The 27,558-nt window shown below is 43.7% G+C and overlaps 1 protein-coding gene across 9 annotated transcripts in view; it reads left to right on the plus strand.

Moving 5' to 3' along the window:
• The window catches only part of SUSD6 (sushi domain containing 6), an 82,926-nt gene that overhangs the window by 45,850 nt on the left and 9,518 nt on the right, over nucleotides 1-27,558 (plus strand). For all 9 annotated transcript variants that reach the window (XM_034061851.1, XM_034061852.1, XM_031049051.2 and 6 more), the window contains one exon: nucleotides 24,412-24,609. In XM_034061851.1, coding sequence (XP_033917742.1) covers nucleotides 24,412-24,609 — 198 coding nt within the window. The remainder of the gene's footprint in view (nucleotides 1-24,411; nucleotides 24,610-27,558) is intronic.

Here is a 27,558-nt window from a genome sequence, read left to right on the forward strand (position 1 = left end):
ATGTAAGAGTTGAGTTTGGATGGGTAGTGGGGGTAATGGCACGAGGGAAAGGGGATGTTGCAGCCTGCCATCTGGTATGCAGCTGGGACTGCTCTTAGCATCCTTGATTCTTGCTGTCAGTAAAACCAGAAGAGACTGGTAGAAGCTGCTAATTAGGGTGTTGTGAGGAGATTCATTCTCTTGACTCCATTCAGGTAAGCAAAGTTTTGACTATTTTACTGCATACCTCTGTCCATCTCCCACTTGCTTGAGACAGGTCGGGAGTATTTCATGCTTGGCTGTGTCAGGTGCTGTGGAGTCTTGAGAGGAGGAAAATGAATGCCTGTTCCCCATCCTCTCCCAGCAGGGAAGCATCTATTGCTAAGTCTGCTTCCATTCATTGAACTCTTAATTAGTTTCTTGAAGTGGAGAACATTCTTCTCCTGACATGGGTTGGTTACTAGCACCAACGGAGGCTGCCTGCAGAACTGAAGCTTTTGTAGCTTTAATTTAAAAATTATTTGGATTTGATGGCAGCATTTCAAAGCTGCTTGCCTGTGTGCACCCTGCACAGACAGCACCAAACACATCTCCCTTTCCAGAGCAGTCTATCACCTTTCTTCTTTCTGTGGGAATAGAGGTTGACCTCTTTATTAAATGCAGTTACTTCTCTATAGGTAGAAGTTCAAACACCTAAGCAGCAGTGGGATGACTGAACTTCCAAGGTGACAGGAAATGAAGTTCCTGTTTCTTTTCCAGAAGAAGGATTTGGGCTCTCGTGTTATTTCCGTAGTGTTAAAGTAGATTCATCCACTCTCATAGTAAAGTGGGAATCACTGTAAATCCAGCAGTGTTGGTGGAAGGCAAATACTGTTTCAGTCTTAAGCTTGATTTTCCAGTTAAGCTGTATTTCATCTAATGTAAAACTTGGCTTATTTACTTCCGCCCATTGTGGTGATGGTCTCCCTGTCAGTTGTTACATATCATGTGGTGGCAGAATGAAACCTATGGTACCTGATCTGATCTCTGACCTCTCCACAGTGACTAGTTCAAGCTGCTTTTGCAGGGGAGTTGATGGCTCTCCATCCCTATGGAGTAGCTTTCTCCATGGGAGGGATTCCTCCCCAAGGCCAAGCTGGTTCATGGGGTTATGAGGATAGATGTATGTGTGTTGATCAGTTTCTTTGAGCTCCCCTGTCCCAGTATCTGTTGTGCCCAGCTTAATGACCAGCTGTAGCAATTTTTACTACTGTACAGTTGTTCAGCAGTAGCAAGAGCGCAGCTGGGGACCTCCTGCTTTGCCTTGTTTCAAGTCTTCCCCGAGCCCATCTTTGTTCTGGTGTGTTTGGAGAGCACAAGGCCATGGTGTACGGCTGCTGTGCCCTGGGCCCCCACCTCACACGCATCAATTCATCAGGTTGATCTTTCCACCCTGGCTCCTCAGGAGGGTCGGATGGCAGCTGCGGCTCCTGTCAAGCATGATGCCGGGCAGGGAGCTTTGGGGAGGAGGGTTACAAAAGACCCAGCTTAAATCGTCTGTGTAAGGGCACAGCAGAGGCTCTGTCACCCAGGCCTCACCACTTGTCTTCTGGTGCTATGGTTGTAATGACATTAGCATTTCAAAAAGGGGATTATCACAGCCCTCTGGTTCTGAGGCAAGGATATTTTGGCTGTTATTTGTAAAGCTGCTTTCTGGCCATCTCTCCTTTTATTTTTCTTGCATGTGGATCCTGACGGGTTGGTGAAGGTGGTTGCACCATGTTAATAGTGGATTGTTGCTGCTGTTTGTTGGCCTAAATATGGGCTGGTAGATGTGAAGTTGTCACATTCTTGCTGTCACGGTTGACAGCACTTTATTGCTGATTTGAAGAAACTTTTTTGAGTATTTCCTAATGGAAAAGTTAAATTAAACAGCCTGTGTTGGGGTCACAACTGTATGATGAAGTATCATGAAGTCATGCTTATAGGAAGAGGTTACGGTAATTTGTCTCATGTATTTCAACCAAAGGAAATGGGTAGTACACGTCTTATTCATTGCCTGCCTTCCATACCTCTTGTGATGCCAAAAAAGCACTTTCTCTGCTCAGGCACATGGTTTTACAGTGGTTCCTTGGGAAAATGATGGTGTTTTTATAAGGTGGCCTTTAAAAACAGGAATTCCTCCAGTGAAACTAAATTCCTGATGCTTGCAACTCTGATGCATTACTGTCACCTCAGATCAATGTTCAGCTGATCTTCATTTTTCAGTGAGCTCACCTTTTCTTTCTGATGTTGCTTGTGCTGGGAATTTGCATTATGGCCCTATGTACACTGGGCCCTTGTGGGAAATCCCCTGAGCTGCTATCTCCTCTCTAGTTCCATTAGCTGTAGAAATGGTGAGTCAGGCCAGGCAGGTTGGACATCTAGTCCCTGGGGAAAGGGAACAAAGGTAATTGTGTTGTTTGCCTACCAGAGATAGGCAAGAGTACTTTGTGCAACCTTTTCAACCATGTGTGGGTCCTAAAATTAGTAGCTGACCCATAGTATCCAAATTAGGAGCTCCTTGGCTTGACTGTGTGTGCATGGTTGGAGGGCATGTAGCAGAAAATGTTGGTGATTGCCTGGAGCCTTGACCTGAGTAGTATTGCTAGTGCTGTGTGTATTGAAGTGCTGAATAAAAAGGGAAAGGTGTGTTTTGAAGAGGTGTTATTAGATGCTTAGGTTGAAGTCTTCATATGCCTTAATCTTTGTGTGTGCCCATAAGGACTTCCATGTTCATGTAAGGCATAGCTTACTAAGTGGTTTTGCAAAGCAGCGCTGGTTTGAGTCAGGGCCTTCCCTTGCTCTGGGTGCTGCTGGGAGCAGCATTATGGTGGGACTACCGTAGTGAGTCCTGGCTCCTGTGCAGAGACAGAGATCAGCTGGAAGAGCTGCCTAACTCTTTGAGAGAGGTGGCAGGCCTGGGCCTGGCCCTCAGGGCATCAGGGAGGAGCAGAAGTACAGTTTTCTCTGTAAACACAGTGTGGGGTACTTGGTGTGCTGAGGAAGGGAGGCATTTAACTTTTCCATATGAAAACAGGAACTGTGGAAGGCCTTCCAGGAGTGTGGTGGCTGCTGACACGTGTGTTTATTCAGCGTATTTCTAACTCTGCCAGTCTCCAGGCCCGTTCTAAACTGTGTATTTCTGTAGAGTACACATCTGTCCATAAGCTTCAACAAGGATGGAATCTGTGTCTACACAATAAGATGTCAGCAAGGATGGTAGAGCTTTTGGGTGCCTTGTGCCTCAGATGAGCTGAACAGGAAGCCCAAAGCAGCAGAGATGTAAGTCTCTGTGGTCACTGTCTTGTCCTGTCCCTTTTTCTGGTTCTGCAGATGCACCAGCAGGCACAGCTATGCAAATCTGCCAGCTGTCTCCTTGGGAAGTTAGTCACTGAGTCGCTGTGCAACCAACTCTAGTAGCACAGGCTTTTGAATTTGCATTTAAACTAAGCTGCTGTGCATCTTTGTGTGGCTGGTTTTGGGATGTGTGAGTTCCTGCATCCTCTTTTCAAAGCACCTTTTCTGGTAGTGATATTAGGAATTAAATATTCAGAATTATGGTGGAAGCAGGCTGGAGAGAAAACTGTAAATCTGAACGTTGTGAATGGGAAACCTGAGAACTAAAGAAAGCACAAAAGGACAAACAGCCTTGATTCTAGGGGGCTGATCAAAATTTGGGTTTACTTGGTGAAGGGACACCCTCTGTCATTCTTTCCAGTCTCATGGCAATTACTGTTTTAGGGCTTGCAAGAGAAAGATAAGGGCTGCAAAATTTAGAATTAATAAGTGCTGGTCATAATGTTTAGTGGTATAAAAGTATTTATAATTATGGAGCAAGAGGAAGGGAAAAAAAGCATGAAGGAGAAAAGTAGTTTTATTTCCCTCCCTCCCTGTTTGGTTTAATGAATTTAATTACTTGAAAATAGCTAGTAGCAAACTTCTGGGCTTTTCCAAATGTGCTTTTAACAAGACAGCAAATTTTAAAAGAAGAGGCAATTCAGTAAAATAATTGAAGACATAAGAACTGCTGTATCCCCCATTGCAAGTGCTTTGTGTCAGTAGATGTTAAGAGAATTAAATTAATATGCCTCTGATGTATTGGGAAGAAACCAGGGCAAGAAGACACAATTCTAAATGCAGGGAAGCGAGTGAGATACCAACTTTCAAATAGATCCTTATAATAAAGTTGTTCGTTCTTTTGTTCCTGTCAGCATGAAATAGAGACAAATATGGCAAGGAAATGGCTGAGCAGAGTAATGGGATTCTGTGTAACAAGCAGCAAGAGTGCATGAGGTGAGAGAAAGGAGATGGGGCAGAATGCCAAAAAAGGAATTTTGTATAAAAGAAGCTTGTGTCAGAAATCCCTCCCTTCTAATGGTATAGTTTAGTTTCCATTAAATTGTTTGCTCTTTCGTCAGCTTAAACTGCTCTTTATAAAGTGATACGGTGGCTAAGCAAGGAAATAGCGAAGAAAAATTGCATCTTCTTTAAATTAGGGAAGATATCTGGTGGGATGGCTCTGGTGTCAGATATATTTACCATCAAATGAAACTTTCCAAATGCTTGTGTCCTACTGGTAATCACTGGTTGGGAGAGAATGTCTCAAGTCATGCAAGCACCACTGAAAAATTGCAGGCAATGCAATACTGAAGGAGAGCTGCAAAATTCCAGTGATAACTGAGTAATCCAAGGCTACTCTGAGTGACAGAGCAACTGAATAACATCTGGAAATTGATGAACAGGGTTGCTTCAGGAAGGCAGGGTAGAGCCATATGCCTTTTCATTTCCTCTTGGTGGCTGTGTACTCCCAGACAATGGTAATTATCTGTAATAAAAAGTCTACCAGCAGCACAACAGAGCTTCATATTTCCAGCTTATCCAGTTCTGTGATGAGGACAGACACATTGTCAGAGATGTCTGGGCCCTGAATACTGATGGAGGGAAGCTTAATTCTCCAGATGCAATTCTACCTGAAAAGATGCTTCTGTGTTCCTGGTTTGCCCAGTATCAACAGGCTTTTCTGTTATCTTCAGCATTGGTATGAGCCCTACTGTGAGGACTCCCCAGGGCATAATTTATTAGAAACCAGTATGCTGAATAAAGCAATTTTATGCAGTGATGGTGAGACAGTTTATTGTGGTTTTCTTGGAGATATTTTTTGTCAAGTCATCAAGCAGAGTGTTTGAAAGCTACACACTGTGTTTTGGTCACTCTCCTCAGGTGCTAAAATATGGAACAAGCATGTCCCCTGACTGGAGCCAGGACTGAAGTAGCTGTTTATTCTTGTCCTTGAAGCTCTTGCAAAACCATCCTTCCTGTTATGTGGGGTCCTGCAGCCCCGGAGATCTTCACTGCAACATAGTTCTGTCTGTACGGGCTTTTGGCACTTCCAGACAGCTCACTTTGGTAGTGGGCTGTGATTGCTCAAGAGGATTTCTGTGCTCCCATTGGTGTGAACCTTGTTTTTAAATGTTTTAACCATTTTTCTGAGGAGTGCCAGGTCCCTAATTTTGTACCTGTATTTGCCTGACCTCCTTTCAGAATGGAGCGTTATAGAAAAACTACTTTTTCTGGGAGCTTTTTGCAGAGTCTAGACTGGAAATCTGTTGCCAGTAAATGTGTTAGGGTGGGATTAGAAGTTTCAAAGCAGTAGTCTTCAGAACCTGTAGTAATGATACATGTAGTTCTGCCTGCAACGTGATGACAGCTTCTTACTTTCAACCTGCTTTGTGTAAAAAAGGAGCTTTAAATGTGGTTTTGCTTTCCAGTGCAAGCAGTTTCCATAACTGTCAAAGGTGTGTGCCTCTGAATAAGAAGTTATATGACACAAACAGCTTCTATTGTAGAGGAATACTCTTGTTGGAGTGTGTTCTACATACTGGGATGATATTTCTTGCCAGTGTGGAGCTGAAGAGGAGTGGGAAGGGATAACTTCAGAAAGTACAGCTATTGAGAAGAAAACACAGGTGCAGTTGTGTGGATCGCTCTTCCCTGTCATGGTACTGCAGAAGGGACACTAGGCCTGGCACTGTGGTTGTTGCAGGATAGTGTGGGTTCAGCATCCTTCCAGAGCAGGGGAAGAGATATTGTGACTTCGTTTCTGTTTATCCTGTGAGCTAAAGAGTAAATGTCAACTGTCTGACTGTCTCTTCCACCCTGAGAATAAGAGTGACACTGACAGCTTTGATGTGCAGTAACTACGTTGCTGTGATTTGTGTCCATGGCTTTAGGTTCTGATGCTTGTGGGGGCAGGGCTATGAAATTAGATCATGGCATTTAATATGACAGACACCTCCACGCACCTTATTAATGAAGCTATACCAACTGGGAAGAAAATGGGGAGGAAAAAGTCCGCTTTCATAATCCAGGTGACTTTTCACGGTGCTTGGGAGGCCTTTGCCCTCTTTGTCCTCAGGCAGGATATGAAGAAAAAAGGAATAGAAATGAGTAGTGGGTCAGATCTGTTTTTTTTATGAACATCCTAGTTTTCTAAACACTAAATTCTGTTTCTACTTCTTGGGAAGTCACCTTTATGTCTGGTGGGAGTTGACACAGTATAATGATGTTTAGCCACAAAATGGCCTTTTGCAAAATTGTAGCATCAATTTAAGAACTGAGAACCTATTTTAAGGTTTGTTGCTGGGTAACCCTTTGGGAGAATGAAAATCTATTTCTTGGCAGTGCTAGGTCTTGAACATGAATTTTTGAAAGTGCAACTTTGAAATCCCTGGGTACTTGATGAAAAGATCCAGAGATTCCAGGAAAGTGCTTTTTGTACTTTGATCCTCACATAAGATCTTCTTGTGAGGTTTTAGAAGGCTCTTGCTTGCATGCACAGAGGGAATGTGATGTTAGCTGGAGGATGTGTGGTCGGACTCCAGCTGAGTGCTCTGCCTAGTGAGAAGAGATTTGGGAGGAGGGGACACAGAGGAATGATTAGTTTAGATTGTGCTGTTCAGGATTCCATTAATACCCTGATGAAAGATACAAATTACTATGAGGAAGTTCAGCTGTGAAGTAGATACTTCATTCTTTCCCAAACTTTCCACTGAGGCTGAAGCTGTTTCCTAAGACTGTTACCCTCTGTTCTCCATATGAACTACTAGAATGTAGCTATTCTTATGAGTAGTATCCTAGATACTTCGTGTGGTTAAAGAAGTTTTTTCTAAAAAGGGAATAGAAAAGACAGGGGTGGATAAGGGGCAGAATAAAGGATGGCACTGAGGGCTGACACCATCTACACTGCGAAACTGAATGCAGCAAGCACCTTTGAACAGTCTTTGACTATAATTGTGTTGGCAATGGGAAGAAAGTTCTGATGGTGTCTGCACTTGATGGGATGTATCTGGTGAGAGGGAGTAACTGCTGTATGTGGAGCAAACTGTATGGGGGTGGAAAAGATTGGAAAAATGGAAAACTACCAAAAGTTCCAAAGGATTTGGGGAATTGTTATACTGCTTCTTGCCCTGGTAGCAATCTGCTGCCTGCTAAACGTAGCTCTGCAGTGTCTGTTGCCTTACCACTAAGATAGTGGTTTTTCTGCTATTCTCTTTCCCTAAAAGACTTCAAATCCCCAGTCATATAGAGGAGATGGGGAAACATACAAACAAAACCAGGAAAGCTCTGGGTGAAGGATATGTTTGCGTGTTTAGTATCAGAATGGCTTTGTAATACCTGCTGTAGATCCATAGGCTTCCTAAACAGTATATGTTCAAGGCACCATGTCTTCCTTGCAAACTTGACTCAAGTGATCAAGTCTTGGTTTGGAGCTCTTAAATTTCTGTTTATGTTGTTATCCCTGTAATGCTTGTTCTTCCTGATTAAATGTGTGTGCTGTTACGTGAAATTCTCTGTATTGGTGTGAAGAAGAGATTGGTTACAGAACAGTAACTGATAGCTTTAGTAAATGGACTCCTGGTTTTCCTCTGGAACTCTGTTTTGTGGTTTGGACACTAATCTATCAGCACCAAACTAACTTCCTTCCATGCTGTTTTCCCTCCCTAGTTCTCAGGAGTAAGACATCCATATCTGTTATATAAGGAGCCTTGCATACACAGCTGAGAGAGTTCCCAAGTGTTTCTCCCTGGGGGGCAACATTTCTGCTATTTTTAGCATGATTTCTTTGGGTTTTCCATTTCCTTTGTGTGAGAAAGTTCACTAACTGGCAAGAGGTTAAACCATGCAGTAAATGGATCTCAAAGATACATGGGAAGCTTTCACTCCACTACCAGGAAACCAGTAAGTGCTGTTGGGCATTTTTACCAAGGCCTCTGGTAGGCTGGGCCCCCCTGAGCAGCTGAAGAGACATCATGATTTAGCCTAGCATAGAGGTAGTACTTCTTGGAAATGATTGGTGAAGGGACACTGTCTGTGTCCTGTTCATTTTCACTGTGTCTGGGGTCTTCATTTGTGTTAACTGGTAAATGTCATCTAGCCGTAACACTTAGTGGTTTATTGCCTCTCTACTTGAACTACAACCCAGAGGGTGCAGTGGGAGAAATCTGAACATCTGCTGCAGAGAGAGAAAAATGCATTAACTGATGAATCATCTATTTAAATGAGGAGGGAGACTTTGCAGTTCAGGGAATTCACGGAGCATAGAGAGCTCCTGAATTCTATAGACGACATGGAGGTAAGGGTGAGTGTCTAGCAGTGGGATGTTGAATTAGCATAGGAAGTGTTCAGAGATAGACACAGTGGCTGAGAGTGGGCTGGAGTCAGTGGTCTGCACATCTGGCTTGACCTTCAGCTGCCTTTCTGGAAGGGCACAGGGCACCTGAAGGCTTTGTGCCATACCTACCAGCTTTGTGTGGATGTCTAGTGCCTCAGAACTAACTGAGCCCTGATTGACCCCTCTGTCTGGAGAGCCCCATGCAAAGAGGTGTTTCTTCAGCTCTGTGAGAAAGTGACTTGGGAACATGCATGGGGTCAGCTTTTAGGATATGGGGCATCCTGCTTGTTGGGGAATATTTTTTCTTGAAAGGGCCAGATGACTTGTTAGTGAGCTGCCTCTTCACAGAAATGGGGCTTGCTGAGTCAGTGTTCAGGCCCTGTAGATGACTGCTTGAAGCCAGGCTAGACTGGCAGAAGCTTAGTGGGGCCTGCAAAGGTGTGTGTAAGGCAGGTTCAGCAGTTGGATCTGTACAGGAAGGGAAATCTAGCTGCAGAAACTTTACCCCAGCAGCAGTAGTAACACTGAGGCCTTTGCTGGGAGAATATAGAGGAAAAGAATAGCATAGCCTCTGCCCTCCTCTGGTTTAGGCTTTTGATAGTGTAAGCACTCTTCCTGGGAAAAAAACCCAGATGCTTTTTAAAGGGGTATTTTTGTTTGCTAGGTTAGGACAATATTAGATGGGAGCACTGATACTGGGGAAGAGCCTGGGATTTGGATACTTGCTTCCTACCACATGCATCCATGTGATGATGTGGGAGGCAGATCTGGGTCCAGCTGTGCTAGTGTGAGGGCTCCCCAGGGTCTTCTCAGCATTCCTCTGAGCTCTGGCCCCAGCTCTGCAGAAGCTGGGAATGCTCATGAATTTTCCTCCGTTTGTGCTCAGTGGAGCACTTCATGTGGCATTCAGGCATGCTGCTACAGCTTCCTTTGCTGCATTCTTCCCTGAGGAGCTTCTGAAATGCTCTTTCTCTGTGTAAGGAACTTCTTGAAACTGCTTTGTTCTTGCATGGTTTGGGAAAGATTACATTGGTTTTTTTAGCTGATGGGCTATAACTTCTCCTACTGTATTGGTTGCTCTTGCTTAATGTTTCCCTTCCAAAGCCTGACTCAGAAGAAGGTGGTTGTGAAATCAGTGCCTACACTTATGTATTCTTGTTGTGGGTGTCAAAAACTTACGTATTGACCAGAGTAGTGGAAAGGGTTTTAATGTTCTAGTGGGTTGTGAACTATACATGAAGCAATCAAACCTTTAAACACTTACTTGTCTTTTGGGATAATCTGGCCCTCCCACCTCATCCAGTTTGTCAGAATTTCATAGAACTGAGCTATTATAACCATATTTTATAATGTAAAATTAACATTTCATTCTTATATGGTCTTCTGCCTCTCCCAGTGAAGACAAGAAGGTTCTGCAGCAGTTGAGATCAAATTTGAAAAGTTGCCTTGCTGGACAACAATTCAGACAAAAAGAAGCAAGTGCTGATGTAGCGGATACTGTTGTTATCCACTGCTGGTTTTACTTAACTGTCACGGAAATGTGTGAAAACTGTCCTTGCAGGTAAACCCAAACAAACAAACCCACCAAAAGACAACAACAAAACCACAGCTAACCACACCAGCTCTTTTATGGAACTAGGTAGATGAAAATTGTTGTCTGATGTGAAAGAATACTGGAGCTGAGCAGTTTTCTCATGCATGTTTGATGGAAGATAGCTGTGAGGAGGACCAGCAGGACTCTAGGAAGGAGGAGGCAAAACTGTAAGAAGCTGAAGAGTGACTTGAAATATCTCCAACTTGATGCTGTAAATGCTGGCTGGAAAGTGCATAGAACAATAAGCAACGAAAATGGTTTCATGTTGTTTCCTTGAATACCATAAGAATCAAAACAGGGTTTTGTAACAGCATCTGCAAATCAGCAGAGTTGAAAGGAAGAACCTGGCCTGCAACAGTCTCTTCTCAATAAGGTGGTATCCTGGACCCCAAGTTCTGGTTGGCAGGAAACTATATTATTATTATTCAGACTCAATCTGTCAAAGTCAAGAGTGATCCAGATAAAATGGTGTCATCAAGGTGTGATTCTGGGTACTTTATGCAACCAAAACTCAGTGAAGCATTTTCACACTGTTGTTACCCTGTTAAGTGTATGTTGCCCTGAGAAATACACTTGCTGGTTTAGCAAGAACTGCTCTGACATAACTGATGATACTGTGTAGATAAGATGTAGCTGAAGGAAGCCACTTGAGGTAGCTGAGCAAGTACATGCCTCTAAACAACTTAAGGAAATATTATAAATAATATAAGAACCCCCAGCTGGCACAAAAGGAGGCTTGTTGAGTTAAAATCAGACAGTAACACTGCAACATGGTAATATTGCATGTGTGTTTCTAGCTGGGTCATTGTCCTGTTTATGGCAATAAAAGTTGAAGTAAATTCCTGGCCAGAGACAGCTGCATAGAGGATCCACAGAGCTGTGAATTCCTGCATCTGCGTTGGCTTTCTTTGTCTCGAAAAAGGAGACACAAATATTAAAGCAGACAAATTAATCTGTAAAACTTAGTCACTGAAATTAATTACACTGGTGACGAGAACTCTTAAATTGTCATATTTAATCATTGTGAATATATAGTTTCAGGTGTGGAGAGCCCAGAGGCAGGCAGGAAGGCTCCCTGAAGATGGAAGCTGAGGCAGGGAGGCAAAACCGCAGATGAGCTGTTTAGCAGTGGAGCATGTCTTTAGGCCTGCGTCCCTTGTGCCTAGGCCTTAGTTGCACCACTAAACTGCAGTGTCTCCCACTTAAAAATTTCAGCCTCTGGTGTAAGGATCCATAACCTCCAAGTTGGTGATGGGATACTTTTTGGATTGGCTCTGTGACAGTACATAGGAGCTGGAGTTGTGTGTCTCCAAGGCTCTTGAGCATCTGTCAGACCAGCTATGCTCCAAAAACACCAGGAAAGGAGCAAAAGCAACTCCATAATAAAGTGCTATGAGAAGGTTTGCTTTCTTTGGTTTTTCTTAAGCCTTAACTTGGTGTATTAATCATTACAGAACAAAGAACGTGTCTAGGTTACTAGGGAATATAAATAAGAAGGAAAGAATACATACAGTCTTGTAGTTCTTGTTGCTAAAAAACAGCAAAGTGCAGATAAGCAGGACTAAAGATTCACAGCCCTAGAGGAGATATGTTTTCTTTCCTGAAGAGTTTTGGTTTGAAGTAGTTACCCTGTGGGGTTATGGGTTACATGTTTTATAATCTCTTTTTATGTCGAATGGAAGGAATGATATTTCATCTCCTCGTAAGTTTTTGTCATGCATCTAGGGCTACAGATGGGTCCTGTCTTGGCAGTTGCTACCTCTAACCTTTTTGTAATACGTGCTTTTTCAGCTGAGTATTTTGACTTGCCTGTGCTTTCATTCCAGTGACTATAGTGAAATTATCAAAGGACAAGTAGTATTTCAAAGGGCAAGAACTCCTTCTACACATCTTTTCTGAACAGTTTCTTGCCAGCTGTGGAGGGAGCTTGTTTTTGAACAGTTTTTCCCAATCCTGGCTTGTTACGGTTCAGCTTTGTTTTCCCTGTGGGTGCTGGGGATGAGCAGCTAGAAAGAAAGGAAGATTTCATGTTTGCTGCTAGGTATGCTTTTGACAATTTGCTACTTCACAGCCATTGAGTTGCTTAGAGCTGTTGGTAGGTACTGGGAAAATGGAAGTATGAAACAAATACTTTGAAGCTCTTACATCTGTATAGCAAGACAGTCTTCTCAAAGAAGGTGGCTGAAAATCTGATTTCTTTTGTACACTGTATCTGTAAAGATTATACTAAGTTGCCATTTCCTTCCCATGTGCCATTGGATCTGCAGCAGTGTCTGAGTGGGTGAAATGTGTGGGACTCAGCCTGTTCTGCCAGAACTGATGTTGTCTTCTGTGACTGGTAAATCAAGGTTGCAGCAACATCCCACTAGAACTTGATGCCTCTTGCTAGTCACGAAGCAAGATTACTGATAGCTTCACTGGCTTACCTCCCTTCTTTCTAAAAGACACTCCCAGTTGCATTCCCAGTAAGTAGAGAAGACCACATACTGAGTAGCTGTTAAGTTTCAGTGCAGGTTATGCAGGGTCCACCTTAGACACCACCTTTCCTAGTACTGCCTCACTAGCTCTTAAATTGCCTAACGCTGTTGAAATGTTAGGTGTGTTAGAAAAGTGTATCATAGCTAGCTCTTCTCAGTACAAGAAATGTCTTTACTTCGCTTTGAAGCTTAGTTCTTCAGCTGCCTATCTTGGAGCTTTTAAATTATTAGTCTGGATTGAGTCTGTATCAACTAATCGGTTCAAGAAAATGTAGCTGAGAATAGCTGAACTTGCAGCATAACTAGGAGTCTCTAAGACTTTGTGATCTCTGGGTTTGCCATGTGGAGTACTTCTGTCACTCTAGTGTAAGGAGCCTCCCACTTTGAATAGGATGACTTGAGGAGTGTTCAAGTGGGGCTATTTTTGTTTTCCTGATGGATTTTGCAGAGAAGTTGTTTGTGATGCTGAGATCCTGTAAAGCTGGTAGAAAAGATGAGTTAATATTTATGGCTAACCTAACTACATCTGGAGTGAAAATATGGAGTGTGCTTGAGAGGCTTTCCAGCAAGACAGGACTAATAACTCATTGCAGTTCTGCCCAGCCAGTGGTAAATTATCTGAATGCTTGTTCTGACAGGTCCCATGACAGAGATGAGTCATTCTTAAAGGATAAACAAATCTGCCCACATATTAGATATATTCAGTGGTCCTAAACAGAGCCAAAGGTCAGAAGAAAAATGTCATTACACGATGAAAAAGTGCTTTCCAGTGCATGTTGATGTAGCAGATTAAGGTTTCAAGATTGCTGTCCGTACCCACCTTTCCGTAGCAAAGCTGTCTATAGATGTACTGCAGAGGGAAACTTCAGTAACCTAGGGCAATGAGCTTCTCTTCTCAGTTTCCATGTAGATGAAGGTGGAACAATGTTTAGCACAAAGCCATCTCCTGTGTGCATGCCATTACTAGATCAGCCTTGGCCAAACTTCCAAATTAGTACTTTTTGGATAGGCTGAGTCAGAGGCAACAGCTGCTGCTGCTGAAAGGATGAAAAATTAATCAGCTGCAAGAGGCTCATTAGCGAATGAAGGAGGCCTACCAGGGCAGAGCTTTAAAGTGGCTCGGCTAATCACTTCAGTCACTGTGCACAGCTAAGAAGACAGGGCTCCTTTCTAAACTCTAAAACTCTTACTTTGGAGATACCCATGTCCCATCCCTCCTCCCTGCCTCTTGAATAGATATGTGACTCTGCAATAATTTGTGTCAAGTCTCAGGATAAACCATGGCAGAACTGGGGTTAGAAGGTAGGCACAAGCTGGCGTCTTAGGGAGGGGGAAGCCACTTGTTTGTGTAGGTTTGTGGTGTCTGCCAGAGTTCCACCTCACAGTAGAAGGAGAGCAATGGACTCCTACTGCTGCTAGCGTTACCAGAGCTTGAGTGGCTGTGCTGGAGCCTGCAACGGAGATGTATTTTGGGAAACTGCCATAAGAAGAACTTTTAAGGCCTTACCGGAAAAGGATTACTGTACTAAGATGAAGTTTAGGGAGTAGAAATATTTTGTAGTCATTTGTAAGTCTGAGGCACTGCTAAATTGCAGGCTTCTTGTCACTTGCTGGTAGAGATGAGTTTTGCTCTGCCATATACTGAAGGTGTATTTCCCCTGTGTCCTCATCTAATGTCAGCAGAGGGACTGTATTTATTTCAGTCAGGACTTACAAACCAGTCAGCACAAATCAGTCATCTCTGTCCTATCAAAACCTCATGTCCAAAATCAGCATGAGCATCTGATAGTTATGCTTTTTCCTATCGTGTCTTACTGTTTTTGTTGAAGAGCCAGATGCCTTCCTGAGACCAGAACCCAGAGTGTGTGTCAGGCTTTTACCCTAAATGACAGCCTTGGGGGATTACCATATCCAAATTGAAAACCCACCTAGCGTGGAAACAGCAGGGTAAATGCGCAGGTTACCTCTGAATTGAGACCAGTTTTTAGTTTTATAGGTTTCTGGAAAGAGGTGAGTAGGGACAAGATGAGCAGTCAGAGCTGTGTGAAGAGTGAAGTTGAAGTTTAAAATTAGCAGCAGTAATTGAGGACAGTGGATGTTAAATTTGAATTCAAATGCCACATTAATAACTTTTTTACTAACCTGCCTCTACAGAGTAGGTGCTGTAAGTTTCTGTGCAGATGCCTCTTTTTTTTCTTTTTTGTAAGAATATCAAATTATTTTGACAAGTTCTTGTTACCTTTTTAAATAGTCTCCTCGTTGCAATATAAAGGAAGATTTGGACTCTTTAAATTTCTTAATCAGAATTCCAAACTAAAACCCATATGCAACTTCCTTAGGAGAACCCTCTTAATATTTTTTCTGGGAGGTGGGAACCCACAGAACTGTCTGGGTGTAACTTACGACTGTGGGTTTGGGTTTCAAAACCAGAATCCAGGACCCTGCCGACTATACAAAGTGTTGTTACACACTTGCTTAATTTCCTTTTCCAAACACGTGGAAGTAATTATGGGGTGGTTGGAAGAAGGCACGGAGAGGCCAGAAACAGCCTTTGGAAACAAAGGCAAATGAAACATGTGCCGCTTGGAAAGCTGTGCTGTGCCCGCAGGGAGAGCAGGTTTCTGTATTAAACTGGTCAGCTGGTTTTTGTCCTTACTGGACCTGAGCAAGCTGCATGAGCTTCCACACACATCACCAGCAGCAATTATTGATTTACGTGCGTGTGCAACAATAAGATTGCTTTATCAGAAGATCTTAAAAACACTTCTGCAGTTGTTCCCCGTTTGTTTCCCCCTCCTCATAAATGTTTCCGGACTTAATTTATCCATCCTGGCTTTGTTTAAAAGCACCAGCTTTTTGTCTTACGATCTGGTGTTACCCTGATGTCCAGAATGCACGGTGCGGATGAGAGCTCTGCTGCAGCCAGCCCTGTGCTAACATAATGCAGAGCTAAGTCTGAGAAATTTGGCAGTGTTAGTCTTGGAGTTTGTCAGACTGAATCATTTGGGAATGTATCTGAGGGGAGTGCATTACAGGTAGACCTATTGCAGGGAAAATAATACAGTTGTCATAGTGAGTAGCACTCTTCTAGGGAGGCAAATCTGCTGCTGGAGTGCAGTTGTGTTTTGGTTGCTGCTTTCCATTACAGAAATCTTCCTGTCACCGATGCGGGTTTCTGTTACCCCTGTGTCTTGGTTTTCCCTGCCTAGCATGCAGAAGTCTGTGCTCCTGTTTTGGAGGCAAAAAGGAACACGAAAGGCATGAAATGTTGTGGGGTTTTTTCCTACAATTTCCGTGAGAAAGGGAGTTGTCCAACTGAAGCAAAGCTTTCCAAGGGGCACATCGGGAGAAGGACATTTGATATGAGACAATCTGTAGCGCTCTAGAAGCAGGACCCCTGGCAGCTTCATATAGCTTAAACATTTTGACTGTTGTAGAATGTAAATAAAATTTGCATTTTAGAGCAGGGTTTGATGCTAATGGTTTTCTTTTTAGGAGATAAGCCACTGGGGGGAAAAAAAAGCATATTTCTAATAGAAAGATAGACAAGACCCATAATTAATGTTGCACTAGCAGGCTTCCTCCATGGTTGGCTAATCACAGCTGAGTGGTAATAAGCATAGAGTTTTTTTAAATACTGTTGTAACATGTTAATTAAGATAATTCGGCTCCATGTGTCTCTCGAGTTACCAGATGGCGACTGCATTGGTGGAAGGCTGCAATTAGAGTCTTTTCTTTCTTGCTTTTTCTTCCCCCTGCCCTTAAGGAAAAAAAACCCGAGGCAGCTTTGGTGTGTAGGGGATGGCTGTGTGAGGGGTGCCTGTTACTGTACACAGTGTGCTTGTGTCTAATTATATAAATGCACTGCTATATGATTATATATACAAATCTCTCTGCTTTGGTTTCTTCTCATTTACCCACATTATGGCATAAAGAAAAATAAGCCTCCTCTTCAGGGTATGCCCTTGCTAGGGAAACCGCAATTTCGTCATAAAGGCTCCAGTCCTGCTCAGTTTGTTCTGTCAGTGACTTCAGAGTAAGCAGCATCTGGAGCCAGGAAAGACAGAGAGCTTATTTTTCGGTGGACTTTGGCCCCTGGTTAATACACAGAACCCAAAAGAGGGTTATGTTTTGCAGTGTGTTTTTCAGGAAGGCTTAAAATATTTTAGGGGCAGGGTTGGTGAGAAGTGTGTGTGCTCACAATGGAGGCCTTTTGTTGACTTCTGCCTCCTGTAAGTAAAATATAAAGAGGTCCTTTAGCCTCAGCTGTTGTGCCTGGGCCCCGGCAGCAGCTGCTGTCTCAGGTTTGTCCCTATGGGAAATCACCCGTCTGCTCATGGGCTAGAGAAAGCCAGAGTGCTGTAAAGGAGAAGGTTCAAAATCTGTTCTCTGGTTCCAGTCCCCATCTCCACCCAGAAATTATAGACCAGTGGAAAACCTGGGCATCTGGTAGTCTGTCTTCTATGGTGTGAATGCTGTCTCCGGCTAGAAACACACTGAATTCTCAACTCCTTCCAGCTGGCAGAGGACAGCTTCAGTCTGGGTCCCTTTTCAGATGTTGTATCTGCAGCTACTCTTTTTTGCATAGTTAAAACACATGGGTTAGCACACTTGTGAGCAATAGGCAAAATCCCACTAACACCTCGACCTATCTGGAAAAGAAGCAGAGCATGCTTCACCTCCATTGGGAAAGATCTACCTACCCTGTAGGGAGAAGGCTTTATAATATCTGTGGGTGACGTTGGAATTTAGTTATGTGAGCTAAAAAATGTCCCCCCAGATGTCCCTAAGGATGCTGGGAGAGGGTAGAATCTCAAATATAATTCCCAGAGCAAGCCATTACTGTGCTTTCCAGAGCCAGCCTGCCAGGAGAAACCCCAGTCTAAAGCATGTGGCTCTTAGTGTTCAGCACAGACCTGCTGTTACACGCAGTGACATTTATCTGTGGAATACTTGATGAGCCATTTCCTAGCCTGACACTGGAATTAATCCAAATGCTCAGCTGAGGAGAACAATGCAGAAGCAGAGGGTGCATAGTGGGAAGCTGCTGTGCTGAAAGCTGTTGATTTCATCCAGGCAAACATCACTGGTTGGAAACCTGAAGGTATTTAGCACTCAGAAATGAAGCTGGCATTCTTACTAGTTGGAGCATGTGGATGGAGGTGACTGATTTTGCATTTAGCACTTGTGCTTCTATCACTACAGTGCATCCCCTTGTCATTGCTTCGTCAACAGGGAGGAAGGAAGGTGTGGGTGAGGAAGAGGCAGTACTGTTGATGAGAGCCTATCTGGTTCTTTTTGTGTTTAGACCAGCTGTCTGGGAAGTGATTTTTGCTTTGGAAAAAGATGGTGTTTAGTTGACGTAGCTAGTCTAAAAAGGGCATGGAATGGTAACAGACTTGCTTCTTACTAAAACCAAACTGCTGCTGAGGGAGGATGGGCATCCAAAAGTGTTTTTTGCTGGATATAGGCTGGCTTGTGTGCACAAGGGAAGAGAGGAGAAACAAGGATGTTGCCTGTCTAGATTTCACACTGAAAACTAAGCTACCTAGTCTTCTCCCCCCCAGTCATCTCCTGCTTTGCAGCAGAAGCCTCAAGCCAAATGCCAGTTCTGCCTCAGGCAGAAGGAAATGTTATGTGTGACTTAAGACCCTGGTTTAAGAGGAAAAAAATCCTGACCCAAAAAGGAGCTTGTGGTATTGTTTTTGTTCTGCTGTCAGGATGTCACCGCAGAAAAGCAGCTAACTTGGATGGTGAATTTCCTGTCTGTTAGTTGGGAAGGGTCTATAGAACACGTTCTTGCTGTTGAAAATGGTATGTATGCCAGCTGTATGCATGCCTTTAGTTTTGGTGCTGCTTTTCTGTTTTTTTTTTCTTGCAGTAGGTATATCGTGGGGTTTTAAGTTCATCATATGCTAGGTAGGGATCTGTCCTTCCCTAACAAATGTGATGGGGTTTGAGATGACCATTTCTCTAGGAGGAAAAACTATGTTTAAAACTGCCCCCCCAGACGTTACTTGCATAGAAACTTGGACAGTGTGTTCTATTAGGTGTAAGCTGGCGCACTGTGGTCTATCTGCAGCACTGAGAGCCTGATGTGTTGTCTTTGTTGCTCAAGAAGCTGCTAAGTCAGCTTGGCAACTTTGGCTGGTTACCCTGATGCTGTGGCTAGGGATGGTAGTGGCACCATTATCTGACTGGGACACATTCATGCTTCCCTGCCTGCTGGTGACAGAGGTTGGGAGTATATCCAATAAATAGAAGGGATTCAAGAACTGGGCCAAGGGAGGGGTAAATTGCTTCCTTATTGGTTTATTAAATGATCAGGTTAGTGGAGAGGTTGGGTAGTGCCCTGCTGACAAGAACTGAAACTCTGCAAAGAGAAAAAAACAGGTCTCTTTTTCTCTTAGTGAAGGTGGCCAGAGCTCTTGCTAGCAAAATTCATTCAGTTGCTTTATTTCCATGAAGGAAATAGTGTGGCCTCTAGTCCTAGACAATTTAACCGGTTGCTTTGTGTTCACAAAGATGTTTGCTTATCAGGCAGGACATGCTGCCATGAAACAATCATGACAGGTTTAACTAGACAACCCAGGGGAATGTTTGCCTTGTTAGATCAGGAGGGTGGACTTTGTTTGTAGGATGTTTTTCCTCTGTGAGCCTTGATAACGTCAGTTACATGGACTACATCTTGTAGATGAGGAAAGAGAAGTACTGAGCTTAGGATCTTCCATTTCCAGTCTTCACATCCCACAAAAGTTGCAGTTGTCTAAAAAGTCAGGAGATGTTAACATATCCAAACAGGATGCACATTTGGGGGATTCAGTGAAGGAGACATTGTTTACCAGGATTGCCTTCAGAATGTTTCAGCACTGACATGTAGGATTCCTCTGACGCTGCTCTGAGGATGATCAAACATGCTAGAGCACTCACAGAAGTCAGTGATGAATTTACCTGAGGCTCAGTCCAGCTTCCTCTTGTAGTTGCTGGGATTTGAGCCTGACTCATATAAACAGCAGCCCTGATTTGTCAGAACTGTTCTCATCCTAGCTATAGTGACCTTTGCACCTTGCTGTGGAGAAGTAGAAGAAATGGTTCTGGCCAATAAGTGCAAAACATCCCTTTGTTAAGCAATATTGTACCCATCTGTCTGCCCACTAGAGGTGAGCAATGCAGTGGTTTGTGCTCCCCAGTTACAAACCTAGAGTTGCTCACTCTAGCAGTGATGATCTTGTCTGTTCTTGTTGTCTTGTTCTGGGTTGGTTTCTTTTTCCTTAAAAGAATGCATTCAGTTAAGGAGGATTTGGTTTTCATTTCTGTGTGGTCAGACTAACCAGCAAAAGAGGTAAGTGAAACACAGGTCAGATGCTTGGTGCAGGAAAAAGGGATGTGAGGCCCCTGCTAGGATCTGGGAGTCTTACTGGTTGAAGAAAGAAACAGTACCAAGCAAAACAAGACTGTAGAGAGGTGTGTGTCAGTCACCTCTTGTAGGGTGTTGCGCCCATGCGTAGGTCACTGCTAGGGAGTTTTTATAGTTCTGTGGCCATTATCCAGTCAGACTGTTTTAATCTTACATTGTACATGTAAGTGAAGTGTGTTGTACTTGGTCCTTGCCACAACAGATATGTCCTGCTTGGACTTTGGAAATCATCTGCTTGTCTGGGAATTTCACTCTCGGAGATCAAGGTTCAGCTGTGCTCCTGTGGTTTGTGTTCTGAGTATACAAACCCTCGCTTTTATGTCAGCACACAATATACCACATGCTTCCATCTGTGGTATTATCTGTGACCATGGCTTGGGTTTGTGTCATTTTTACATTATGACAGAAATGTTTTGTAGCTCTTTAGCAGGTCAGTGTTCAGTTCTGCAGCTCAGCTTCAGCTCAGCCAGCACATGGAAGGTCCATTTCATCCTTTGGTGATTAGGTTAATCAGTTTGGCCAACTGACATCTCTTTCCATCTCTAAAAGAAGCCATGTTCCAACCCTCCACAGCTGTCTGTGAATCTGGTAGAAGAAAAAGCAAGTGGACAGTATTTTCTCATAGACACAGAATGATATGATGGGAAACCAGGTGTAGGTATATACTGTCTTAAAAGTTTCTCATTTGTGTATAAAAACAGTCTATATATTAAATACTTAGTGTTTTAGAATGGCACTTGCAGAAACCCCAGTACATAACTTTATTTCTGCCTGTCAATGTGGAAATGACACTTTCCTTACCTCTGAACGGAGTTCAAAATGTTTGGACTTCTCGTCAGTTGTTATCTCCTTCCTGTTTTCCAGCAGTGTATGCTGGCAGAGAACCAGCTCTCTCAGGAGCAGTCATGAACATCAGTACCATAGAAATGGGGCCTTTGGGAGTAGAGTTTTTCTCCTGTTGTGCTCAGTGCTGCAGTGTTCAAAACCACTGTTTTGGTGCGTCCTCAAATCATAATGATTCAGAATGCAAGCGTAGGATGTTGGTAACCCCCTAGGAAGCTGATAAATTCCATATCTTGTCTCTCTTTCTCTTCCCTACCTGGTGTGAACATTTGTTTTAAGATGTCTCATAAGCTCTGGGATGCTTCCAAGAACATGAGTTTCAGGGAGGGAGTTGATGAAATTCTTGCATGTTTCTTTGTATTTCAAATATAACTCTGTGCCATTGTGAGTCTGGGATGAGGCTATTGAGAAGGGGGTTGATTGTTACAGTCTCATGAAACACCAGCAAAACTTATGCCCTGAGCTGCAAACTTGTGGCATAAGCTTTGCTGTTGTTTTATGAGATAAATGGTAGTGCAGATTCAAACTACCTGTTCTTCTGTTAGCCCCATTTTAGAGTATATGTAGGGAGGCAATTGAAGAAACTCATTATGGAGTATGTGAAAGCTGAGGGTGCTGAAAACTTAAGAACCGGTCACTGCTGTGGAATGCTGCATTGTCTGTTCTGAACTTCCTGGGTGCCTGTGTTACAGTGAGATGGGACTTGGTTTGCAGAGGTGCTGAGCTCTGTCCGCGATACCAAGGAAGGAGAGCTTGGTCCAGCAGCAAGCAGAGGTATTTATTTGACTTCCTCAGGTTTTTGGGCACCACCAGTTCATCTTACCTACCTAATTGCCCTTGCCTGGGCTACCTCCAACAATCTTTAAGGCCATCAGCACTGTCTAATAGCCCCCTCCAAAGCTGCAGGCTCTGAGATGCTCTGTTCCCCTCAGAGTGCCTTGCAAAGAACAGTTCACAAGGTCTTCCAAGGAAGCTGGGGTTGCCCAGAGATGTTCAGTCAGGTTGAGGGTGGAGGGTGTTGGTGTTTTGGCTGCCTGATCCAGATCTTTCCCTCAGCACATAAACAGTGTTCTTCCATCACTGTGAAAGTGATGTTTTAAAATACTTGTGACTCTCTTGGATGCTGTGAAGACAAATGAGCTAAAAGGGGGGGAGGGATGGGGGGGGAGGAGGCAGGAGGAAGGGCGAGGTGGCTAATTCTGCAATCTCTTCCCTGTGAAGAGGATGAATCAGGGATAACTGAACACACTTATCAGCTGCTTCTCTCCTTTTGTGTGCCAAGTGCAGCTGAGGAGAAAACCAGTCTGCAGTTGGGTAGCTGCAAGCCCTTGAGTGAGGAGGCCAAGCCAGGGTTCTGTAAGTGACTGATGTGGTATTTATAACTCATCAGTGTAGGTGGCACTTTACAACAGAAGGGGAACCAAACAGTGAGCTGCCGCCTGGTCCAAAAGAGCTCCTGGCACAGTGGTCACAATCAGGAGAAGGGGCAACAGCAGGAACAAGCTTTGTTTGCTGCAGTCAGTCAGAAAGATGCTGTGTGTGGCTCACAAGCAATTCCAGGCATCTTGTTTGGCATAAAAAGGTGTAAGGAGGTTGTCCCCTCTGCACTTGAGTTTTGTTTGCTGCTGTGGCAGGAATAGCTTTTCCCCAAGGCTGTCCCCCATTGCCTAGACAGGTTCACATTAAATTGCTGAGATTTCTGGTGCTCCAATGGCTCCTTGCTATTTAGCAAGAAACCCTTCTGGGCTGCAGATGAAGCAGGGTATACGTCTATGTGCCTGAAAGTGAAATGTGCCTTGAATCTGTCTCTTCAGCTGATCCCAGCTGACCCTAAGTGTTGGACAGGCTTAAAGAGAAAACAAGTTTTAGCTTCACAAGGCAAAGGGTTAAAATGCTGGTTACAAAATGGGAAATTATTGCAGCAAGGAAAAATAAAGAAACAGAAGAGGCAACAGTTAATACTTGGGAGGCATGGAACAGTGGCTTCTCTGAAGCTTATTGAAGAATAAATCTCCTCAAGAACAAAGTCGTCTTGAAGAGCTGGTGCTTAGACCCCTGTTAACCTCTTCTCTCAAGAAGTAAATTGAATTGCTGTTACAAAGCTGGCAGACCTCATACCAGAGGGCTTTTGGCTTTGCTCAGCACTTCATCTCGGGATTTACTGGCATTTACAAGGCAGTACCTATGATGCATTCACACATGGGATTAGGTTCAAGGGTCACCTCCACTGCAGCAGTGTAGCGAAATTTTCCACAGTAAGCTTAGAGCTTTTCCAAAATCCAGTTACTTGAACTTCGCCCAGCTGTTCCAACAGTAAGTGGGACACTTAGAGGCAGAAGGTGGGAATGCGTGCTCTAGGGTTTACGGGCAGGCCTGGATCAGCCCGCTGTGATGGAATAGGGTGGGTGGGTTAGCTGGTTTTCTGTGCTGTGAGATCTTTCAAGAGAGATCTTTGCAGTATTTTTGTATGTGAAGTTTGGGAAGCCAATGTGGATTTAAAGGGGAAAATCTGGATTTCTCCCTCATTCAGCCCCAACAGATACAGTGTTGGGGCTGTTCTGCAGGGTCACTGTGACCTGCCAAAGGAGAGGAGTTCTACGCAATATGAATATCCTGTGTTCAGTGCAGTTCCCTCATTGTGGTTTGTTGTTTTTATTCGAATGGCTATCAAAAATTCTACAGGAAAATTTCTGGCATGTGCTGTGTCTATACCATTAGTCAGCACAGGGAGATGCAAGGAGAACTGTAAAGTGCCTCCAGCGTTCCAGACTTCACATAGGTAAACAGAGGGGCTTTTAGAAATGCCTTTGTCATATAACTAGTTCCTTTTAAAATCGACTAGAATATTTATTCCTACTGCAGCAGAGCTTTGTTTCCCATACTGTTGGTGGTTATCTGTGGAAAACAGCTGAAATCAGTGTGGCTTCCAGGGTGCCTTATGGCAATGTCTCTACCTTGATATTGTACCCATAGCATAATGAAATGTTTGCTTTCTTTGCTTGTTTCAGTAAGAGGTCTCACACTTTTTTCCTTGTCAGGCTAATAGGAAAGCCTGATCGTTGAGGATTGTGTTTCCCCTGAGTTGTGGGGAAAAGATACTGCCAAAGATTTTTCTGCACCTCTTTCATGTGGAATCTCTACTGTGTCACTGTAACAATATAACCAGTTAGATGACTGCCAACTAGATCGTACTACTGGGATAACATGCAGTATTTAGCAATCACAGAAGACATCAGAGGTGAAACTCAGCAGTGTTCTATTCCATCGTGTAACAGTCTTTCCTCTTGGTTTTGGTAGCTTCTTGATTTAGTGGGTGTTCATAGGTGGAAGTCTGCCTATGTGCCTTATCTGTTGTGTGTCAGATGTCTTTCTCTGAGATATCCTTCATGATGCTTTCTCTTTTCTCTAGATTGTCCCCAGCCACCACAGCCTGAGAATGGAGGCTATAAGTGCCACCCTAGCCCCTGCAACAACCCTCTGACATCAGGCAGTGTCATTGAGTATCTCTGCGTCGAAGGCTACATGCTGAAAGGAGATTATAAATACTTGACCTGCAAGAATGGAGAGTGGAACCCAGCCATGGAAGTCAGCTGCAGGCTCAGTCCGGGTGAGTGCTCCCTGACTCCAGTGGAACAGTTAGAATTGCCCTTGCATTGGCTTTTCAGATTACCCTTAAATACTGCATCAGTGTGATGCTGAGGAAGACCATACAGGTGCCTCTCATTACTCCAGCAATTGTATAAATGGGGTTCATAATCACAGCTCTTCATTAAAAACATCTCTTCTTTTAAGAGCACATGAGATGCAGGCGCAGAGTCCCTAACACAAGGAGATAACCCATGGAAAGGAGTGTAAAGGAGGCAACTTGTTACTTAGGTAGAGCCTCTTATTTTGACATCCCAGAAGTGACAGAGGCCTGAACTGAGGCATTGTCCCTGCTGTCTGGTTTTGCTTCTGATGACAGCACGTTTCCCTCTGTGGTATACCTGTATGTCCACATGTGTGCAAGTGCATGTGTGAGTATGTAGAGCCAATTTTCCATGCAGACAGGTTAAGTAACTGTTGGCCTCTTTTGATAAAGAGCTCGATGGTGCTGCTTTTCACTGTACTGGCAGGAAAGGACACTGCTGACATGGTTTCTGCTTCTCTCCAAATGGAAGTGGACAGCTTTGTTTTGTGGGTGTCTCTCAGCTGAACAGGAGTTCTTCCATCAAAGCAAGAAAGTAAAAAGGTTTGCAGGAAAACGTTCATCATACAGCTCTTAGTTTGTCTACAGCTTTTCTGGTTTTAAAAGCATGCATACTGCATAAAGAGAGAACTGCCTTCCCTCTTCAAGTTTGGCTTGTTGATGGAGTCCTACTGCTCAGTCATCCTGAATCAGCAGTGTGCACTCCAGGATGAAGTCCAGTAATCCATAAAGCAAAATGTGTTAGCTTAATCAGAAGGAAACAGGAAAGTACCTTCTTCAAGCTCTTTATGGAGCTCACGGCATACCTACGATCTGTGGAACATCCTGTCCTGTCCCGTCCCAAAGACACTGTCTTCTCAGTGTCTCTGTCACAGCCACTCCTATAGCCCCTTCCTGTGATGTATGAGGAAGGGAACTGGGAGTTTAGCTGGCAGCGACCAGATCCTGAAGAGGCTTTTCAAATCAGCATAAGCTTCCTTTCCATGGTGGTTCCTTTCCTCTTGCTACACCCAGGCTAGAGAACAAAGCTCTGCTACTGCAGGTAGTGTTCCGTGGGTGGCATTCCTGCCTGGTGGCACTTGATCTACATCAAAGCTGAAAGGATTGTGTTGTGATGAGCAGAATCTCATCCTCATCAGATCCTCAGATTTCTTTAGCATTCTGAACAGTCAGTGGTCTTAATCAAACATACAGAGCTTCAGATGTCTGACCCAGGGAAAAAGCCACTGCTTTCACAGTACAGGCTTTGAACAGCTGGTCAGCTGATGTTTAACTAGCTGATCTCTTTCACAGGGCTAGAAGCAGGATAAGATCAGGAGACAGTAATGAGAAAGACATGGTTGGTAATGGCTAAGATCCTACCTGCTCTTTGTAGAGTAAATGAAATTCCTAGCAGTTACCAGATGTTTTGTGTAGCTCTGAGCCTGTCAGGCCCATAGCCTTTAGACAGTTTATTGTATGAGTTAGCATCCTGTTGGAATATGAGATGGTGAATGTGCTGGAGTGTACCCTGGATAATGAGCAGTTTTACAGCATCATGTACGGATGCTGAAAATTGAGCACTCTTTTTTGCCCACCCTCTTTCCTGTCAGCATACTCGGAGAGCCCTTAGTAGTGCCAAAAATGGAGATCCTTACTCAAACCTATTTGCCATAGAGAAAAATGTACCAGATATTGGGGTTTTTTGGTTTTGGGGTTGGTTTTGTTTGGTTGTTTTGTTTTGTGGTTTTGTTGTGGTTGGTTTAGTTTGGATTTTTAACCTGCTAAGAGATCAAGCTACTTCTGAAAAATTTCAGGAAAACAAGTTCAAAATAACCAGTACGTTGGACCTCCAGCTTATATGCCTGTTCTGGGCATAGATTTCAGGCTGGAGGCTTAAAACCAGTGGTGTTCCAGCTTTTTTCTTCTGTTTGCATGCTGCTCTTTCCCTCATCCCTACGTGCATGTGTGTCCTGCATCCCCATGCAATTTGAGACCTGTGCTCCCAAAGAATTTTTTGAATGCAGCAAAAAAGAATTGCATACATGGGAATGTCTCTAATGTGAAATACACAATAGTGTTTGCCAATGGAGAGGTGAGGTTTTTCAGATCTCTACCAAAGACATAAATTAGCAACAGAGGCAACACATATACAGGTAGCTATTTGCTCTAGGGAGGTGAAAGAGCTAGTGTTGCATTCTAGGCATGATATGCAGTGTTCAGCAATACCAGCTGCAGGCCTTTCTCTCTTCACACTCAATTTATTCCTGTCTTGCAATGGCCCTTTAAAAGCCAGATTGTTTCCCATACAGTCACAGAGCTCAGCTAAGGAAAGTTAGGAGTGATGTGAACAGGGCACATGTATCTAACACTGAAAACTCTGCATCCTGAAGCAACAGCTGTCTTCCCTCTCTGTTCCTGGCATATGTTTGTGTGAGAGAGGAACTGAATACTTGCTGTGTCCTAAATGTACCCACCCAGGTGACTTCCACCCCTTCCTTTGGGAGGCTGTTCCTTTAGCCAAGAAAACCCATTATTTGGAACATTTTCTATTGTTTGGCCTAAAATATCCTGCTTATTGTGCTAGACAATTATTGGCCTTGCTGGTGACATAGGACATCTTTAAGCTTTTGCTCAGCCAGATCTGTATGTAACATGACCCTTACCACCATCTATCAGTTCCCATGTCCTGCTTGCACTGCTTTTCTGTTTGCCTTGTGTTTTTTTCCAAAGGATGCTTCTATGTGCATGTTCTATTTTAAGTTCCATGTATAGCTGTTGTAGAGATGTCAGCTTGGGCTCTGAACTGTCCTGTATGAGAGAGCTGGTATGCCCTGACTGTATGGGGAGCTTGGGTTCCTCACATATGTGCCCAAGTGTAATTCCTGA

This window comes from Melopsittacus undulatus, chromosome 4, assembly GCF_012275295.1.
Source record: "Melopsittacus undulatus isolate bMelUnd1 chromosome 4, bMelUnd1.mat.Z, whole genome shotgun sequence".
Classification (NCBI taxonomy): domain Eukaryota; kingdom Metazoa; phylum Chordata; class Aves; order Psittaciformes; family Psittaculidae; genus Melopsittacus; species Melopsittacus undulatus.